Source organism: Psittacula echo (assembly GCF_963264785.1).
Source record: "Psittacula echo genome assembly, chromosome: 5".
NCBI classification, from domain to species: Eukaryota; Metazoa; Chordata; class Aves; order Psittaciformes; family Psittacidae; genus Psittacula; species Psittacula echo.
Genome location: NC_137739.1, coordinates 22,194,471 through 22,208,058, shown reverse-complemented (window position 1 = coordinate 22,208,058; position 13,588 = coordinate 22,194,471). Strand labels below are relative to the sequence as shown.

General features: G+C 43.2%; 1 protein-coding gene across 3 annotated transcripts in view; it reads right to left on the bottom strand.

The window, feature by feature from the left end:
- NAV2 (neuron navigator 2) overlaps positions 1 to 13,588 on the bottom strand; it is a gene marked incomplete at its 3' end in the record, with an annotated part of 419,083 nt that overhangs the window by 216,647 nt on the left and 188,848 nt on the right. For 2 of the 3 annotated variants that reach the window (XM_080619487.1, XM_080619488.1), the window contains exon 1: positions 5,873 to 6,682. The exons of the other annotated variant lie outside the window; for it this stretch is intronic. In XM_080619487.1, the coding sequence (XP_080475613.1) occupies positions 5,873 to 6,130 (258 nt within the window). In that variant the 5' untranslated portion in view covers positions 6,131 to 6,682. Of the gene's footprint in view, positions 1 to 5,872; positions 6,683 to 13,588 lie in introns of those variants that run through there. 3 annotated transcript variants of the gene reach the window in all.

Below are 13,588 nucleotides of genomic sequence, written 5' to 3'. Positions count from 1 at the left end.
GGTGAAGCAGAGAAGGCCAACCAAAAGCCAGAAGATTGCAATGCACATGTGGCTCATCAAACAGTTGATGTGAGCCTAAATTTGAAGCATGGAAAAATACTTGAGCGATCTATTAAGTAATGAATTTGTGAGCAGCTAAAGTACTTTATGGCAGCACACAACTGACTGAAATGCTCCCTGAAGTCTGTTAGTAGTGTGCTACCAACATGGGAATGGCTATCCAATACATTTTTGGCAGTGATCTGTAATGGAGCTTTTCCACCAATTCCATTCCATATCATCATCGTTGACTACGGAATGGCTAAGGAGAAAAAGTTTCTAGTCTCAATGGGTATTGCAAATGTTTTTGGAGAACAAAGATGTAGATGATCTTCACAAATTGTGAAAGAACAACTAAACCACAACGAGAAAAATTTAGTGTCAGACTAGAGAACAAGGAGGTCTAAAACACCCTGGGTCTAGAATGACCAACTCAAAATGACCTTCACAAACTGGGAAGGCAATCTGAAGAAAAATCTAGGTAAGCAAGGTAGTTCTATTGCAGACAAGGACATCTATCAAGTCTGAAACTAAATTAATTTTAAAAGGTCTAGGCAAACTGAAGAGCTCGGTAGACAGAATGAAGCACACTAAGAGTTCTAGAAATCCTGAGAGAAACGGTTAAAAGAATCATGTTTCCCTAGTGTAGAGCAAAAGTGGAGAGGAACATAACACCTAGTAGAGCATCTAGCTTACATGTCTTAGAATCCCAGACTGGTTTGTGTTGGAAGGGACCTTAAAGCTCACCCAGTTCCAACCCCCTGCCATGGGCAGGGACACCTTCCACTAGACCAGGTTGCTCCAAGCCCCGTCCAACCTGACCTTGAACACTGCCAGGGATGGGACAGCCACACCTTCTCTGGGCAACCTGTGCCAGCACCTCACCACCCTCACAGGGAAGAACTTCTGCCTAAGAGCTCATCTCAGTCTCCCCTCTGTCAGGTTAAAGCCATTGCCCCTTGTCCTGTCCCTACAGGTCCTTGTCCAAGCCCCTCACCAATAGGACTCGCTCCAACAGCTCCACGTCCCTCTTGTGTTGTTGCCCCAGAGCTGGACGCAGGACTGCAGGGAGGTCTCCCCAGAGTGCAGCAGAGGGGCAGAATCCCCTCCCTTAACTGCTGACCATACTCTTTTCTATATAGCAGGAGAGGCTATGCCGTGTAACTTCCAGCAAATTAATATTGCAAAGAAGTTTGCAGTGAAATAACAAGTCAGCCCCCACGCCTCCCTGCCAAATATTAAGGACAGTTGTAGGCAATTGGTGAATACACATTCTTGAATACCAGGTTAAAGAGATGCCTGTGAACTTGAAGTGTTCTAGTGGAAATTGTGGGACCAATGACTTACTAAGGTCTCGGCGCTTTTAGGACTGCCACAGTTACTTAGGATACAAACAATGCTTATTATTTAGATTCTCCAGAGAATAAAAATCAAGAAGCTAGAGAATACACCATAGCAGCAATAAAAATAAATCCATGATCTCCTTCGGTGGCTTTCATAATAACATGGCAACGGACTCTGCTCCTGGAACAGTATTTTCCTTCTTGCACCCTGTACAAACAATTCAACCATATCCATGGACTCCTAATTGGCAATAACCTCTGTCGTAAATAACTAATGCAAACTTAGTAGCCAAATACACACAACTTCTTCAGACTAACTAAGAAATACCCTTTTGTATGTGAGGAATCACTATCTTGATATCTATTTGACAGAAGTTTCTCTGGTAACAAAGTTAAATATTTCCAAAACAATGCTATCTAAATATGGGTCCGGTTTATTGGTGGTGTTTTCAAATTAGACAAAAGCACCAGTGCAGCAGTAGGATACTGTTGTGCACAACAAAAGGAATATGGAAAAATGAATGGAGTGTGTGTATCCGTAACAATAAAATAGGAATGATACTGCCATGATTCATTGACCTGAGGCTTCCCGGTAGCATTTACAATGGGCTTGATGCTAAAACCCTCAGATCTTTCTTTGGGAACAGCTGAAATACTACAAAAAATGCTTTTTATAAATCGCACAGCATTTTAAATAACACATTGCCCTTATATGGCCTTAAGGCACAAAACCTGCAGTTACTGTGAAATCCAGCTGACACATGTAAAACCATACCAAGAGCAAAAAAATACGTCAAAATATTGAGAAGTTTTCACTGATGTCACATTTCTCAGGTGGGACATTAAAAAATGAGTATTTTAATGAATACCACCTGCAGTGCCCATGTGCTCTTAAGAATCAGGCTCAAGATAGGTCCCACCTGGCACTGAAAAAGCTCATGAACCCAGCACCACTCTGCAAGTGGCTTGAAACATGCTAAACCAGTATTAGAACATGTTCACATTGTTGCTTCTAGTCTACGCACTACATACAGGCTCTTCTGCAAAATGATCAGGAAACGAATTGCAGGGGAAAGGCATCCACAAATTCAAAGTGGAAGCATATATACACCATGATGGAAGAGAAAAACTCATATGTACAAATAATTAAAGGTGGACAATCTATCTGTGTTTCAGCCCTCCATCCCCTCTTGTACAGTACATGACCAAGCAGATGTCCTAAACAGTAGGTCAAATTGTGCTCTCTCCTTATTCTGTGCATGCAACTGAATTCTGTGTAAGGTACTGCAAAGAGGACTAACTTCAACAGGACTAAAAGCAGCTCCCTAAAATACTACCTGAACATCCAGTGGCTTATTGATTACGAACACCCTCAAAGATATAATAGGAGTTTGAATTCCCTTGTGTTGAAATAGAAGCTGAATTCTCTTGAGTGAATATCTGAACCACAAAGCAGTTGTACAAAAGCAATGCTTCTCCGCCACTTGTGTTGAAAGTGGCCTGATATCAGCTTGGGTTTTGATAGAAATAGCTTATGCCTCTAGCTCCAACAGGGAGTTTGGGGCTTCAAATTCCAAGCTGAACCTCAACAAGGACCAAAGCACCAGTTACATGGATGTCGGTCATTTTTGTTTCTTTGGTTTTTCATAGAATGGTTTGGGTTGGAAGGCACCTCAAAACTCACCCAGTTGCAACCCCCTGCCACGGGCAGGGACACCTTCCACTAGACCAGGCTGCTCCAAGCCCTGTCCAACCTGGCCTTGAACACTGCCAGGGATGGGGCAGCCACAGCTTCTCTGGGCAACCTGTGCCAGCGCCTCAGCACCCTCACAGGGAAGAACTTCTGCCTCAGATCTCATCTCAATCTCCCCTCCGTCAGGTTAAAGCCATTCCGCCTTGTGCTGTTACTACAGGCCCTTGTCAAACACTCTCTTCAGATTTCTTATCAGCTCCCTCAGGTATTGGAAGATTTGACTCAAGTGTCACAATCTTTCTTTAACCAACACAGGATGATATTTTGTCTTTCCCCTTGGGCTGCAAACTCCATGCGGTGGCCAAGATCTACAAAAAATAGGTGCCAAAACATTCAGCACAGGTTCAACTTGTGCATCTAAACTCAAAATGCCACAATAAGAACAGAACTTCCCTCATACAGAATACCTCGTACAATAAAATAGTTAAGGCCACATTGCTGCTTAAGATAAAATATCCAGAGAAGCGAGTCATCACTCCATAGGCACGATTCTAGAGGTATTTAGTCCTAGTGCAGTGTTTAAGACTAAACCTTCCTAGGTTTATCATCAGAAAGCACCTGAATGTAGATGAAGGTTTTCCAAGATAAGAATACTTCAGCTGCTGACACAGCATCTGGCACGTGTGCATCCATCCTGTTCTCCTTCTTTGGGAGGAAGGAGTGGTAGAATAAGAAAAGAAAAGTGCTAGAATAAGAAAAGAACAGTGCCCTTGATACAACCAATCTGGAAAAAATCCTCCCTTCAGATACAGACCAACATTCCAAATTATGACCTTGAATGGCAAAACCCTGCATGCTTATGTGGGCAGAGGGATCAAGGTTGAATCAATGAGAGTAACAAAATAGGACTGTGCTTATTCGAGACAATGGGCAGTAAAACAGACCTTAGCGGTTCACACCTTAAAAGGTATTGGTCATTTGCTAAGTCTGTTACCTAAATGAGGTTACTGAGAGTGACAAAGTGATTTCTCCTGCTGTTGAGGTTATTCAAAAGGCAAATTTATTTGAATTTTCTTTGGCCAAAATCACTCCCTGTTGAAATACAACAGGTTAGCATGAAGACCCTTTCAATATCAGAATATAAAATATGGGTTTGTCCCACATCTGGGTAAGGGTTAAAACCACCACAGTATTCCCCTTACTGCTGCAAACAGCTAGCAATGGAAGGATCTCTGATTCGCAGAATTACAGAATGCTTTAGGTTGGAAAGGACCTTAAAGCTCACCTAGTTCTAACCTCCCTGCCATGGGCATTTTAAACTGTTATGAGTGATGAATAACACTTCTGCACAAATATAAATTTCTATGCAGAAACTCAGGTGTGTCTGAGAGAAAGAGCAGCATATAATGAGCTTTTGCTGATATTTCATAATCCCAAGGACAGGATCCAGCACAAAGTGAAAGTACTTGTTTCTCCCCTAAGAACAAGATGAGAGGCACAGGTCGGTCAGTCTGCTGCCACCACCCTGCCATCAGTACTTGCCTGTCTCCTTTTCCTGCTTTCAGTCCCTCAGGAACTGCTACAGTTCTATTTGTCTGGCCTGAGCAAACCGAGACATCACCCTGTCTACCGGCAACAATCCTAAAATCCAGGGCACGAGGCTAACCAGTAGTCAGAGTGGTCTGAACAGAATAGGGTTACAAGGGCATAGGATTAAAACTCTAGATGGTAGGGATGATCTGCTTGAGGAAGGAAAAGATAAAAAAAATATAAAGGTATCTGTCATCGTTTCCCTACCCCAATGTAACGGTATCACCTTCTCCTGGGCTCAGATCTTGTCATGGATATGGCTGTTGCCAAAATACACCACGCTGCTCCACTGCAATATCTGTGTAACGTTAATCAATTCTGCTTGCTGCAGCAGCCCATCTGCTTTGCTCACCCTGTAGTAGGCGAACACGTACTCTGTGTGCTTACGCTACTGGTGAGCACACCAGGGCATCAGCAGCACAAGGCAATGTGAGCCATGCTGGAAGTGTCACTGTGCTGATAAAAATCCAATGAGCTGAAGAACGTACCTTCCTCCTCCCTATACAGAAAGCAACATCTCTAAAAATATGTCAGAAAACTGATACACATGAAAGGGAAATCTAAAAGATGCTTATAGATAATGGGCTGCATCTATGATGTCATGCACATGTGGCATTAAACCAGACAATTCCACTAGACTGTTCATTCCCTACATAATCTATTTGATCGAGCTGCACTGAGAATGACATGCATATGGTAATTTCAGCTCAAACACTGCCTCCCATTCACTCCTAACACAACTACAAATACCTAATGTTCACACAACTAATGCTCTGGTACAGTACATAACCAAACACAAAGCACATTCCTGACAACCAGCAATCCTTTCCCATCCCACCTATAGAAAGAACACAAAGAACACCCACCCCATAAACACTATCTCTACCATCTCCCTTCCATAAACCCCCTCAAGTCCAAGCAAAGGCAGGAGGGAAGGCAACACGCAGGCAAACAGCACACACTGCACCAGCCCTCATCACCCCACCAGCAGCTCCACCATATGCTGACAGAATTACAAAACCATCCCTGAATAACACATGCCACTATGCAGAATATAAACCATCCCACCACTGCAGACAGATGTTATTACATACACACGCTCACTGCTGTTAACACCACTGCTATCCACCTCTGAAAACCTGGTGCACACATTCAGCATAGAAATAAATCCCTGCATACACCACCCCAACACTGGGTGCCTCCTAACCTGTGTGTCAAATCCATTTTCTACAGAGCCACTCTTCCTTGGTGGGAGTCCATCTCCTCCGCTTTCTTGTCCATTCGAAGATTTGAGAGGAATCTGGCTGGAATACAGTGGCTTTGTCACCTCCACCTTGTTCCCAAATTTCAGGTAACAGGGCTGTGGGATGGTCCTGGCCGTTGGGACATGCAGGATTGGAGCAGCGCTGTGGACGGGTTTAGGTAGTCCCGATTTCATTTTGGAGGCTACCAGGATGGCTGGCATTTTCTCTTTCTGCTTTCCTAACACGTTTCTGTCAGCAGCAGCAGCAGCAGCAGCAGCAACAGCAAAGACAGCAGGTAGGGGAAGAGAAAAGGACACGTTGGGGAAGCTGCTCTACACTAAAGCAGCCTGCTTTTCTGCAGGGATTTCCAAAACCAGCTTAGAATTTCAAAGCAGCAATAAAACCTGCCAAGAAAACAAACAAAAAAAAGAAAAGAAAAAAAAAAGAAAAAAAAAAAAAAAAAAAAACACAGAAAAAACAGGGGGTGGGGGGCAAAGGCAAAACACTCGAGCCTAAAATCCCTCCAGCTTTATGCCAGCCTTCCACCTGTTTCCTCTAATTTTATTTTCAGTTCTTCACCACTGTCTTCCTTCCTATTTCTGCTGTTATTTAACTTGCTCCTTTTCCTTTCTTTGGCTGATTGCCGTAATTTTCTTCCCTGGAAACAGGAGACTTTCACTCCATTATCTTGTCAGTGCATCTCCAAAGTGAGGCAGCCTTTTGGAATAATAATAATCATCATCATAAGAAAAAGGAACCTGCTGCTGCATATGCTTCTCCTTCCGTCTGCACTAGAGAGCGAGCGAGTGAGCAAGCAGGATTTCCAGCTTAAGATGTCTTTCTTCAGTCTTAGCCAAGAAGCAGATGTAGCTCAGTGTGTTAATGACTGATGCCCTTGGATACAAGCCTTACAGAATCAAGCTTCTTAAGCTTAAAAGCTGTGAACAGGACAGTGCTGGAGCAGGAGGAGAAACGTCCACTGACAGCTAAGATTTTAAATAAAAACAAGCCAGTGGCCACAGAATTTCCTGGCTCCCCCAGTGCCGAGCAGGAAACCTGGAGGGAAAACGAAACGAAGCAAGACCTAATAAAACTCATTCAGCTGGCAGACGGAAGGGAGAGCAGCAGCCACCACCTCATTTTCCCTCCTGCAGTGGAGCGGGTTCCCACCCGGAGAGGGGAGGGAAAAGGCACTGGAACAGTCAAGGAGGCCGCCGGATTGGTCCTGCCTGCTCGGGGCAGGCAGGGAAAGAATAAATCCAAACTGAAGTAAAGCAATGGAATCAATCCCTCTCTGCGCAGGGGAGGAGTGGCTTCAGCTCCCAGGGAGCGCGGCGGCAAAGCGGGTGGCGGGGGCTGTGCCGGTTTCTTTTTGAAATTGAAATAAAAAACTAAAGCTTTTTCAAATCCAAACACCTGGGAATGACTCATTGTTCGTTGGTGTTCGGGAAAACTCCCGCTGCCAGTATTAACAGGAATCTGAATAAGCGCTGTGAGTAATCCGGCCCTATTATAGCAACACTTTGCCTCTCGGAAGCTTTCTCTCTGTGTCACCGGTTCCTCCTCACACCGCTCAGCAGAGGCCATGATCCATGATCCGTTATAGCCCCCGGATTTCCCATCCCTGCCAGGCATTCCACATTTCAGAGCTGCACATATCCCTTCTTCTGCCCACAGAGCACTGGTCTGGACGGCAGAGGATTATCCGCATGGATACTCCAGGCATCAGGAGATGCCCCCAGACTTGTAAAGGGAGTCTTGGCACCGGCATATGCAGTGCCACAATGTCCAATTTTCAAGTAGCCCGTAATTACAGCCAAAGGCTTTGAGTTACCACACAGGCTTCTCACAATTGATTCGGAGAAAACTCCAGGAACAAACTTGCCAACAAAGTTTTTAAAGTTGACAAGCAGGTATTCTTTGTTTCACTTTACATACAGAGAGGGGAGAGTGCCTTGGCATAATATTCAGAAAGCCAGCAGGAGACATGGGAAAGTGCAATTATAGCAGCCTTCTAGTACCTAAAAGGGCCAACAAGAAAGCTGGAGAGGGGCTTCTTAGAATGGCCTGTAGGGACAGGACAAGGGGGAATGGCTTTAACCTGACAGAGAGGAGACTGAGATGAGATCTTAGGCAGCAGCTCTCCCCTGTGAGGGTGCTGAGGTGCTGGCACAGGTTGCCCAGAGAAGCTGTGGCTGCCCCATCCCTGGCAGTGTTCAAGGCCAGGTTGGACAGGGTTTGGAGCAACCTGGCCTAGTGGAAGGTGTCCCTGCCCATGGCAGGGGGTTGGGACTGGATGAGCAGGACCTCACCACCCTCACAAGGAAAGAATTTCTGCCTAAGAGCTCATCTCAGTCTCCCCTCTGTCAGGTTAAAGCCATTCCCCCCTTGTTCGGTCCCTAAAGTCCTTGTCCAAAGCCCCTCTCCAGGTTTCTTGTAGCCCCTTTAGGCACTGGAAGCTGCTCTAAGGTCTCCTCAGGGCCTTCTCCAGGCTGAATAAGCCCACCTCTCTCAGCCTGTCTCCAGAGCAGAGCTGCTCCATCTTCTAGTGTTTTACGCCCCTGTCATAACACCATGCACAGTTGTCAGCTTAAACACAGCTATATAGGAAATGTCAAAGCCCAGCAACTCGATGAAGAAAGTCTGATTTACCCTATAAAGATCTGTTAGTTATGGAAGCAGAAACGTGTCAGATGCTCCAGTGCTGTTTCCATTGTTGGGTGCTGAAAACTCAGCCTTGCTAGCTAAAAGGCTGAAGTATGAAAAACTTGAAAAAGCTCCAAGTCTGAAAACAAGGCTAATTTTAGGTCTATAATAAAATCTAGTAATGTTTAAGAGCTATTAGAAAATCTAATTGACAGCTTTATGTTCTGTTCTTCACTTACACATTTTATGAGGTTCAGGCCACCAATCCGAGATGCTCAAAACTTGCCAGGTTTTGTTGTTGTGTTTTCATCTTGGAAAACTGGCTAGGTTACAGGACACCAAAACAGACACCAAGTTAATTTGAGAAAAGAAGATCCATTTCATTGTTCCTTTAACAATTGTCGAATCTGATCCTTTGATGATGGTGGACTGAATATTCCACAGCTAGAGAAAACTATTTCTTGGTGTGCAGTCCTGCCTACTGAAGATGATGGCTTCTGATTGCACTCAATCCATGCTCCTAACAGTTGATTTGCCAAATCAGTAATATGGGCCCCTTCTTTACCAAGGCTTAACATGAATTTTTGGTAACGCATTTGAAGAACAGTCGAGAATTACTGCTTGTCTTAAGAAGGGGGCCTACAAGGATGCTGGGGAGGGGCTATTCATCAGGGACTGTAGTGACAGAACAAGGGGTGATGGGTTCAAACTTAAACAGGGGAAGTTTAGATTGGATATAAGGAAGAAATTCTTTACTGAGAGGCTGGTGAGGCACTGGAATGGGTTGCCCAGGGAGGTTGTGAATGCTCCATCCTTGGCGGTGTTCAAGGCCAGGTTGGATGAGGCCTTGGGTGGCATGGTTTAGTGTGAGGTGTCCCTGCCCATGGCAGGGGGGTTGGAACTAGATGATCTCAAGGTCCTTTCCAACCCTAACTATTCTATGATTCTATGATTCTATTTAAGATAAGAGTTTGCATTTATAACCCATTGTCATCTAATAATCGTGATTTTTAATGTACACATATGTATATAAAGCATATTTTGCTTTATATATCCAAACACTATAGCATAATGCCACTGAAATGCACATTAATGTATCCAGTGGCAGTGCAGCCACACCATGAGGCCATAAATTGTTAACACATCGTGTTACAGGTATATCTGCAAAGATAGGCAACCTCAATTTTGGTCTGTTTTGGAAGCAACTAGCTTGTTTTTAAATAATAATAAGAAAACCCGTATTTTACCTGTTTTTAAGGCTGGGATTTTACAAAGAAACTACTTCTCTTGGACTTTGGATGGGATGTGGAAACCTATCTTCCTTATCTTTTTTGAAAAGCCCCACTAGTTTTCTCCTCCCCTGTTTTGAATCACCCAAATCTCTATCTAAGCTGTAAGAGGAGTCAGTTAAAAAGCAGGCAAATTATCTAAAAAAAAAAGCAAGAGCTTCATTTCTTCCTGCCACAAATGTCAGATGATCCAGTAAGTAGGGGAATGTTCCCTTGTTTGATGAGTATCTTTGCCTGAGTAATCACAATATCCCCCCTTATCCGCCTGTAGTCCAGGGAGCTTCCACCCACTCCGCAAATGGGGGAATATGGAGAGAAAAATGCTATAAACAAGCACTTGACTTCTCTGTTATTAAAAGAAGAAAACCACACACAAAAACCCCTGGTGATTTGGCTTACAGGACTGAGTTTTAAGCTCCAGAGACGCCATTGCTCAGGATTCAAACTGCGGCTACTTAGCACCATGGAGCATCATCTCAAGTGCCAAGACTCCCAGAACTGGCTTAATATTCTCAAAAGTGGATTGAGCAGACTCATGTGAGGTGCAGACCCTAACACATCAGTGGAAACTATTTGACTACTTTGTAGTTCAAGAGCTTGTAGAGAAGTCAGCTCATTGCCCAAAACAAAGCCTGTAAACAGAACAAACCCCAGGGTTGACTGCTCTTGAACAGATGGTCCTTATGAATGAGATGGATGTTTCTGGAACAGTAAAACTATTGAAGCTGCCTTCATTGCTCAGGTACTATCAATTAACAACTGAACAGGGTGTTTAGAATCAAGTGGAAAGAAAATGCCTGTATGGATATTGCACATGTGTATTGCAAGTAAAATTAAAAGCTTTATGAAATGTAGCAAAGGATCAAAGAATCAGACCTTCCTTTCAACTTGTGGTTATTATCTGTCCTCAGAGTAGCCAAATGTTACATCAGTATAAATGGAAAAACTCCGTAGAATTATTATATCAATTAGAACACCTTATTAACTGGTCTGGTGATTCAGAACTGCTGACGGAACTCAACTCAAGGCTTGAAAACATCTTCATTAATGCTATCTTTGCCTTTCAGGCATCACAGATGTAGCTGAAATCTCTCAGAGAATCGTTTTAATCTGAGATGAATATTCCTAAAATGTCACCAGGCTCTGTCATGATCAGAAGGCTTAATCGTTCCTGCAAAATCCTTCTCATCAAACTTCACTGCAGCCAGGCAGGCAGCTGTCCTATAGACTGTGGGCACATTCAGCCTTGGCACAGCTCCACCAACTCAAGTTATGACAGGAAAAAATATGGCCCCTATTTTTGGTACTGCAGGCATTTTGCACATGCACATCCATCTTTTGTCCCCACTCAGAGTAAAAAGTCTGATCCCATCGACAGATTTATGATACCATTTCATGAAAGAACCTACAAAAGTGTGAACGGGATCAAGCTCCTGATTTTCCTGTTATGCTCCCACAGGACGAATGGTAGAGGTTAGGAAAGACAAATGTGGGTGGAATCATTACATAGTTTGGCAGCCACTCACCCCAGCAATTATAATCTGTACATGTGAGTTCTTTATATAGAGCAGAGATAAAAAGAGGAAACCTTGGTTCTGTTCCCAGCTCTTTTCACAGAAAATTAGTATTACACTAATTCTGATCTAAAAATCCCTTTTCTAATCCCCTGACACGTTTCTAATTCACACTGGGTTTAATTCCACCTCATTTTATAACAGTAGCATGTTTTAACAAATACACCAGCTACGTTCCACCTGGACAAGAACACCTATTACACTGATTTGCATAAGATACATATGAAGTTTCAGTAGCCACACTAGTGATACAGGCAGTTTCGCATGGTGACACAAAATGGCACCATCTTAAGTGAGCATCTTCTGAACAATACTCATATTTAATGTTGTTTCTGTGCCAGAACACTTCATGGGTTTGTAGTGTAAGCATGATCAGTAGGACTTGGCATCACAACTGCACTGAAATACTTTTCCTACCTTTTTCCAGCCTGGTATTTTTTTATTTCATGATGCATTTGTCATTGGACTACAGGCTATTCTACATAAATCTAACTCTGGCAGTGTTTCATTCAAAAGCTATATAAGTTTCTATTGTCATAGCAAATACTTTTTAATCAACATCCACCTCTTTGACTTCATTATGATTCCATTATTTTTGGATCTGTAGTCATACTGGTTTCTCAGAATCTACCAAAACTTGGGCTCAGCTGGTTGGATACAGACACACTGATGGGATGCCCTTGGAAAGGTCCATCTCTCTGCATGGAAAGTTCATTCCTCAGACTTAAACTGATCAGAACAGGATTGAAAGGAATGTGGAATGCAAGAGCTTATTTCAGTTGTGGTTGCCCCATCCCTGGCAGTGTTCAAGGCCAAGTTGGATGGGACTTGGAGCAACCTGGTCTAATGGAAGGTGTCCCTAGCCATGGCAGGGAGTTGGAACTGGATGAGCCTTAAGGTCCTTTCCAGCCCAGACCATTCTGTGATTCTATGAGTTAATGCTTTCTGCAATGCAGTAAGATTTAGATGCGTATTGTGTATCTAAACAGTAGTCACAGCAAGGACCACTGTGTAAAACATATACACGTGAATAATCTTTCCGATCTTAACAGCACAGCTTTGTCATGCCAATCTATAGTTCACCTTGATTTATATCTCTCTTAATGCTTGTGGCCATAAGAAGAGAACCATCTGTTTGTGACCATCTTTCCATGCCACTAACAGCATCTGGAATAAATTTTACAATACTGTGTTAGAAAGATCCTCGCAAATTATGTCTTCCTAACAGAGATGTGCATCTGGATATTCTGCATTTGTCATGTGTCCTTTGTTTCCACAAGTTTAATAGCACTAGCTCCTATATTATTTTGTGCCTGATCTGACGTTGCTTATGGCTTCATGTCTTTGGAAAAGCAAAGAAAATATCTGTGACTAATGAGAATATCACAGAAGGAAGGTGATGATGATCCAAATAAAGTTAAAATTAAATATGAGGAAGGGGACCTAAAATAAACACTCTCATCCCCATGCTGCTATTCTCCCTACCTTTTCAAGAAGTGGCAGGGAAAACAAAATCCACTACTTACAAGCTAACAATCTCACATCATCAGGTAGTCACGTTCTATAACCTTGCTGTCCCTTGCTGTCCCATTTCAAATACACCTGCATCATCTGAAAGAGCTATCAGAGCCTAAAGGTAAGAACCATCTGAAGTAGGTTGGAAGGAAAGGCTCTATTTCAAAGCCTTTTATTCAACTGGATCTGCTTAGGCATTCCAACCCAGCCTCAGCTGCCATCAGTCTCTCCCACATCAGCAATTCTGAACAAACACAAATTGGCCAGATTATCATTAAGCAACTTCAGCTGTTTTGTAAAGAGCAAAGTATCACTATTCAAACTAAATGGCGAAAGTCAGGTTTTCATCTGCTCTAAATCAATGGAATTTCTCTACAGCCAACATCAGAATTTGACTTCCAAATTAGACGTATTTACCAAACTCTTCTTCTGATAACTATTCCAATCATATCCTTCACTCACATTATCTCTTTCTCCACCAGTACACACTATCAATCAATTTGCATTTAAAAAATACTCTTGTCTACTGAGCCCATGCATTCCGTTCAGTTGATGATGCACAGTGCAGTTCTGGAGCCATGCAAGTAAGTGATTCTGGTGCTCAGCAACTGCCAAGTAGATACCAGAGAACAACAAATATCATCCCACACTTGCA